The 7,028-nt window shown below is 50.8% G+C and overlaps 1 protein-coding gene across 3 annotated transcripts; it reads left to right on the forward strand.

Annotated features, from left to right (window-relative positions):
- The first annotated feature begins 1,183 nt into the window (after window positions 1-1,183).
- On the forward strand, window positions 1,184-3,382 carry LOC125535745 (cation/calcium exchanger 1-like). 3 transcript variants are annotated; one of them, XM_048698820.1, is made up of 3 exons: window positions 1,184-1,351; window positions 1,428-1,518; window positions 1,587-3,382. In XM_048698820.1, the coding sequence occupies exon 3, from the start codon at window positions 1,668-1,670 to the stop codon at window positions 3,351-3,353; it is 1,686 nt and encodes a 561-aa protein (XP_048554777.1). In that variant the 5' UTR covers window positions 1,184-1,351; window positions 1,428-1,518; window positions 1,587-1,667; the 3' UTR covers window positions 3,354-3,382. The 3 variants fall into 3 exon arrangements, with proteins under 3 accessions (XP_048554777.1, XP_048554775.1, XP_048554776.1); XM_048698818.1 differs by lacking the exon at window positions 1,428-1,518 and having other exon boundaries at window positions 1,184-1,427; window positions 1,564-3,382; XM_048698819.1 differs by having other exon boundaries at window positions 1,428-3,382.
- Window positions 3,383-7,028: the final 3,646 nt, after the last annotated feature.

The following is a 7,028-nucleotide window of genomic DNA, read 5'->3' on the forward strand; positions in this document are numbered from 1 at the left end:
ACATGCCTAAAACAGAAGAACAAGATGAAGCATCATGGGCCTATAAAGAGGCAAGAAAATGAAAATAAAATGTGCTTCAGTCGAATAAGGAATCGACTAACCCAAAGTAGATGTCACTCAAAAAATTTGGCCCAAAACATGACAACAGCCACAACAAGAAAAAAACGAATCTTGAAGCCGAAATCATTGGCTCAACAATCGACTGAGCCTAATTCACTTTTCACGTGAATTATGCATATCTAAATTGAAACTAAAACAAACACTAAAAGTAAAACAAAAAATATGAAGTTTTCTAAGAAAGAATGAATTAGTGGCATTGGTATTACCCTTTAAGTAGAAAGAAAATAAATAAAGTTAAATAAAATAATAACAAAATTTTCACATAAATTATACTTTTTAGAATATGAAAAAGTAAGCGTATAATAGTGGAACTTTGGAAAAAAAATAAGTTTTTTAGTCAGTAATGAAGTAGTGGCATTGGTATCACCTTAAAGAAGAAAGAAAATGAAATAAAACTAAAAGATAACCAAAATAATGAAGCTCGTTGAGTAGAATGAATTAGTTGTATTCTTATTACCCTTTAGGACGAAATAAAAAAACTTAAAAGAAAACTTGCATAAAAGTTTGCACATTTTAAATACTATGTAGTAAGAAATAAACATATGATAGTATGATTTGCACACCAATATAATTTACACACATGTTACATATTACTTGCGTGTATGCATTTTACACTCACCTAACATCACAAAAATACCCATGAAAATTGATTAGGGAAAAGAGGAAAGAAAGGCTACAAAGGCATAAAACAGAAGAACAAGATGAAGCATAGTCAGCCTATAAACAACAGTCAGCAGAAGGAAACACGAGCGCGCTTCAGCCCAGTAAGGAGTCTACTGACCCAAACCAGGCCCAACACATGACAGCAGACATGATAAAAAAGAAAAAAGAGCACGAATCTTGAAGCAGAGATCCAATGGCTCAAAAATCGACTAACCTAAATTCATTTTTCAGGCGAATTACACATAGCTAAATTTATTTAAAAAGAAAAACATGTCACTGCACCAGATCTGGAAATTAAAACGTGTCACTGCTCGCAACTACCCGCTGGTCCTGACGGGCTGACGTACGTGCTCTACCCCTCCACTCTCATTATTGTTTTTTGTCCCCAGGCCAATGAATCGGTGGAGGTTGCTGCGTCGACCTCAGTCAGTTACACTTGGAACCATGGATGCAAGTCCAAACTTGCGGCCAGGAAGCCCCGAGCCACGAGGATAACATCACACCCACACCGTGCGATTGACCCTCCTTAATTTGCTTCTTCTTCTTCGATCAGCCAGGAGGATAAGATGTCTCCTTTCATCTTTGCTTGCATTCTTCATGTCGCCACGCAATCTCTCTAATTACATGCCTTGGCTGCTTCTCAGGTTTCCCCTAATCTCCCAAGAAACTTGGCTTTGTTCTTTTTCGAGTTCATGAGATGGCCTGGAAGCGAGACTGCTCTGAACACCTTTTGTGGTTAGTGTGGTGCTTTACGGTAGTTCTTTTTTTTTCTTTTGGCAGGAGTAATGTTTGTGTGTGTTTAGTCGCATGTCAAGTGATGTCCCCACATACAAGCCCAACAGAACGGGCGTCCACAGGCCGGCCCTCGTGCACAAGTCTGGATCATGGCCACAGCGGCGGCGAGCTTACCCATCGCCTGCCTCAACGTCGCCTTCCTGCTCCTGCTCGCCTTCTTCTACGTCTCGCGCCCTGCCGTGCCGCCGGACTCGGCGACGTCCATGAACGGCTGGAGCGGCGACGAGCGCGAGTGGCACGGTCATGGCGGCGGCTGCGACGGTGCTCACCGGCGGCTGGAGGCTGACAAGGACAGCTACCCGCGGGGACGGGGCTACGTCGATTACCTTTACCTGTTCTACTGCATCTGCGGCGACGAGCACCGGGCCCTTGGGTACGCCGCGATGGCCGCGTGGCTCGCCGTGCTCTTCTACGTCCTGGGCGACACCGCCGCGGTCTACTTCTGCTCCAGCCTCGAGGGCCTCTCGCGCCTGCTCCGCCTGTCCCCGGCCGTGGCCGGCGTGACGCTCCTCTCGCTGGGCAACGGCGCGCCGGACGCGCTCTCCACCGTCGCCTCCTTCGCGTCGGGCGGAGGCGGCGGGAAGGGGGCGAGCACCGCCGTGGGTCTCAACGGCTTGCTCGGCGGCGCGCTGTTCGTGTCCTCCGCCGTGCTCGGCGTCATCTGCCTCCGCGTCGGCGGCCGCGGCGTCGCCATCGACAGAGGCAGCTTCTTCCGGGACGCATGCTTCCTCCTCCTCGCCCTCGCCGCCGTCGCCGTCGTCCTCGCCGTGGGCGAGGTCAGCATATGGGGCGCCCTCGCCTTCACCTCCCTCTACCTTGTATACGTCCTCGTCGTCGTCTTCATCCACGGCAGATCGCACGACGGAGAGGCAGAGGCGGCGTGGGTCGACAACACCCCGGCCTCGTCCGAGCTCTGCAACGTCGTGGAGACGGATTTTTACGCCCCGGACCAAGATCCGCTGCTCCCCGAAACGGCGCCCCTCCTGCAGTACTACGCCGGCGACGCAACGAAGAAGAAGAGGAGCGTGTTCTGGTCGGTGGTGCGCGTGCTGGAGCTACCTCTGTACCTCCCGCGGCGGCTGACCATACCGGACGCGAGCGAGGAGCGCTGGAGCAAGCCGGCCGCGGTCGCCGCGGCGACCCTTTCCCCTGTCTTCCTCTCCTGCCTATGGAGCCACGCCACCGGGAGCCCGCTTCTCGCCCCCCTCCTCGGCGGCATCGCCGGCCTGTTCCTGGGCCTGCTCGCCTTCCTCGGCACGAACGCTGATGCCCCGCCGACGAAATTCCTCTCCGCCTGGCTCGCCGGTGGGTTCGTCATGAGCGTGGCCTGGGAGTACGTCATCGCGAACGAGCTCCTCTCCCTTCTCGTGTCCGCCGGCCTGGTGCTGGGCGTGGATCCGGCGACGCTGGGGATGACAGTTCTAGCATGGGGCAACTCGCTGGGCGACCTCATCGCCAACGTGGCCGTGGCCGTGGCGGCGCGCCGCGGTGGAGCCCAGGTGGCCGTAGCCGGTTGCTACGGCGGGCCGGTGTTCAACGTCCTCGTTGGGCTGGGCCTGTCTCTGCTGCTTTCTTGCTGGGTCGGGTACCCGAATCCGGTAGCGATACCCTGGGAGCCCAGGCTTTATCAGACGCTAGGCTGGGTAGCTACTGGGCTTTTCTGGGCCTTCGTCATGCTCCCGAGAAGGGGCATGAAGGTGGATAGGACGCTGGGCTTTGGGCTCCTTGCCATATACTTGTGTTTCTTGTGTACTACTCCCTGCCTTTTTGCTTAATTTAAAGGTTCCAACGGCTTTTCCCTCTAGTTAGGGTTCCTCTGGTTCTCGCGGGGGCGATCTTGCCGCCGTCGAGTCTTTGCTTCCCTACCACCGATCAACTCCCTGCTTCCTCATTTGCGTGGCGTGGAGGGCGGCCATCTTGGTCGCTTTCTCCTGCTCGTACTAGGGGCGGGGCCGGTGGAAACTAGGGTGTACCCCAAAACAACCCGATCTGATCTTCGGGTTAGAGATTCCAATGGCGTCTTCCGGAGCTTCGAGTTCCTCAGGAGTCAATGATGTAGAGCAGATGATGAAGGAATTGAGCCTGACAGAGGAGGACTTGGATGATGTTGTGTTTGATGAGGAAGCTGCACCGCCCGAGGGGCCTAGATGGATAGCCCTGGCGAGGGTTAACACCTGCAAGAACTACAGTCAGGCTTGGTTCTACAGGAACATGCGAGCGGCTTGGGATATTGCGCAAGAGGCGAGATTCAAACCTTTGGAGGATAACCTATACACTATCCAATTCTCTGGCCTTGGAGATTGGGAGAGAGTCATGAACGATGGCCCATGGAATTTTAGAGGAGATGCGGTGATACTTGTGCCGTATGATGGGATCTCGAAGCCTTCCACTGTTAAGCTTGAGACAATTGATATATGGATCCAAATCCATGATGTACCAGATTTGTACGCCCATCTCGTAACTACGCTTGCTGCTAAGGTGGGAGAAGTGCTTTTCTCTGAACCCAATTCACATGATTTTGTTGGCAACTTCCACCGAGTTTGGGTCAGAATCAATGTCTCAAAACCCCTCAAGAATGCGGTGTCCATGATTAGAGATGGGAAGAGACAGATTTATAGAGTCAAGTATGAGAAGCTCCCGGACTGGTGTGCGGTTTGTGGCATGCTCGGGCACCAATTCAAGGAGCATGGCAATGGCATCCACCCTCCTTCTGCCCTAGTTTTTAAGCATCTGCGCGCTAGCTGGTTTATGTGATCAGGGCGAGGCCCTGGAGAGGGCCGTTCCCAGCGAGGTGGACGCAGGGGCGGCCGATCATGAGGTCGTTCCAATGCACGTTCGAACAGGGGAAGAGCCGACTGGACGCAGAGTTATGCACATGGCGCAACGGAGGAAGATGATGACCCTGCTCGTCTGGCCAGCGATGTCGATATGGAGGAAGGGAACAGGAAGAGGAACGGGGGAGCGGATTTGGGGGCCAAGCAGCACTCTCTACCCCAACCCAACTCTGTACAGGCAGCGAACAAAAACCCATTGGCAATTGTGCCGCTGGAAACTAACGTGAGTCCTTCCTCGCATCGAGACCCGAAGAGGACCAGGAAGACGGATAAAGAGTCAGAGGATACAAACCTAATAGTGAAGAATTTGGCGGGCTCTTTCGAGGAGCGCCGCCGGTCCCAATGAGTGCATTGTGTTGGAACTGTCGTGGCGCGGGCAAAGCCGCGACAGTTCGAGAAGTTCGCGATTTCGCGAATAAATTTGCCCCCACCCTTTTATGTATTGTGGAAACTCAGTTAGAAGGCTCAAGGGTAGAAGATTTAGCAGGTTCTTTTGGTTATGACAACGGTTCTGCAGTCAACAGTAATGGTAGAAGTGGAGGTATAGGTATTTTCTAGAACAATGAAATAAAACTGGAAATTCTTGGATATTCGGATTATCACGTTGATTGTTCTGTATCCGAGCTAGGGCATGATCCTTGGAGAGCAACCGTAGTTTATGGCGAAGCTCAAACTCACTTGCGATATAAAACGTGGGACATTTTGAAAAACATCTGCTCTTCAAGTAGTCTCCCATGGCTCTGCCTCGGTGATTTCAATGAGGTGTTGCGGCCAGATGAACATGAGGGAGTGGGACAAAGGAGTAATGCATAGATACAGGGTTTCCGGGATACAGTGGACGTCTGCATGCTCCTTGATATAGGATACATTGGCCGCTTCTGGACTTTCGAAAAGAAAGTGAGGGGAGGTTCTTTCACTCGGGTCCGCCTAGACCGAGCACTGGCGAATGCGGATTGGCGCACACGTTTTCCCTTGGCGGACTTGACACACCTAACAGCGGCAACATCAGACCACTGTCCCATACTATTGCGCCTGAACAGAGAGCAGCAGAGGAGTCAGCAGCCAAAACAGTTTCGTTATGAGGTAATGTGGGAGGGACATGAGGCATGGCAAGATACCATCAGCTCGATATGGACGGATGGTGGAATCAGCAATAGAGTGGAGGATTTAAGGGCCAAGTTGCAAGCAATATCTCATGACTTGGGGCGATGGAACGCAGAAACTTTCGGAAGTGTAAGGAAAGAGATAAAGCGGCTGAAAGGGGAGTTGGAAAAGCTTCGGACTGATCCTAACCGAATTGCACCATCACATGTGGAGCTAAAGATAAATGAAAATTTAGTAGAACTATACCATCGGGAGGAAATCTTATGGAGGCAGCGGTCCAGGGTTGAGTGGCTCACAGCAGGCGATAAAAACACCAAGTTCTTCCACTTGAGAGCTAGTATCAGGAGGAAGAAAAACATGATAAAGGCTCTTCAAAATTCTCTTGGAGTCCTGACTGATGATCCAGAGGTGCTTAAAGGTATGGTGCAGGATTTTTACAAAACTTTGTATACCTCAGAAGGGGTGCATAACATGGAATCAGTCCTCAACTGTGTACCCTCAAAAGTCTCGGCAGAGATGAATGAGCTACTATTAGCACCGTATAGTGGAGAGGAAGTGAAGGCTGCACTCTTTCAGATGTACCCCACTAAAGCACTTGGCCCCGACGGTTTTCCCGCACACTTTTATCAGCATCATTGGGACCTGTGTGGGGCTGAAGTGATGGAGGCGGTCCTGAGAATCATAAGGGGAGAGGACAGTCTGGAAAGTATCAATGACACGGTCTTGGTTCTAATCCCCAAGGTAATGAATCCATCCATGCTTACCCAATTCAGGCCTATCAGTTTATGTAATGTTTTATACAAGATAGCGTCCAAGGTGATTGCTAATAGGCTGAAGCAGATTCTACCGGAGATTATTTCAGAGGAGCAATCGGCCTTTGTGCCAGGTAGACATATTACAGATAATATTATAAGTGCTTATGAGTGTCTTCATTTTATGAAACGCAGCAAGGCAAAGGTAAATAGTTTTTGTGCCCTAAAGCTCGAAATGATGAAGGCATATGACAGGCTTGAGTGGGATTATTTACAAGCAATTATGCTGAAGCTAGGCTTTGCTCCATCCTGGGTACATATTGTCATGAACATGGTGCGTTCAGTATCGTTCTCAGTGCTTTTTAATGGAGAGAGACTAGACACTTTTTATCCATCCAGAGGTATTCGGCAGGGAGATCCGATATCCCCATATCTCTTTTTACTCACGGCAGAGGGCCTCTCGTGCCTACTGAAATCCAGTTCTTCATCGTCTCAGCTAGAAGGGATCAAGGTGGCTCCCATGGCGCCAGTCGTGAACCACCTCCTTTTCGCCGATGACAGCCTGCTGTTGTTTAAATCGAGTGTTGAGGGGGCTGTTGTAGTATCAAACCTGTTGGAACACTACTGTTGGCCTCGGGGCAACGTATAAATCACAATAAATCTTCAATCTTCTTCAGTAGGGGGTGCCCACAGGGAATGAGAAACAATATCAAGAGTACCTTGAATGTCCAGAATGAATCCCTCAGCGACAGGTACCTGG

The sequence above is a fragment of the Triticum urartu genome, chromosome 2 (assembly GCF_003073215.2).
Source record: "Triticum urartu cultivar G1812 chromosome 2, Tu2.1, whole genome shotgun sequence".
Taxonomy (NCBI): Eukaryota; Viridiplantae; Streptophyta; class Magnoliopsida; order Poales; family Poaceae; genus Triticum; species Triticum urartu.

Coding starts and splice junctions, on each gene's coding strand:
- LOC125535745 (XM_048698818.1), top strand. CDS start 1,668: ATGGCCACAGCGGCGGCGAGCTTACCCATCGCCTGCCTCAACGTCGCC.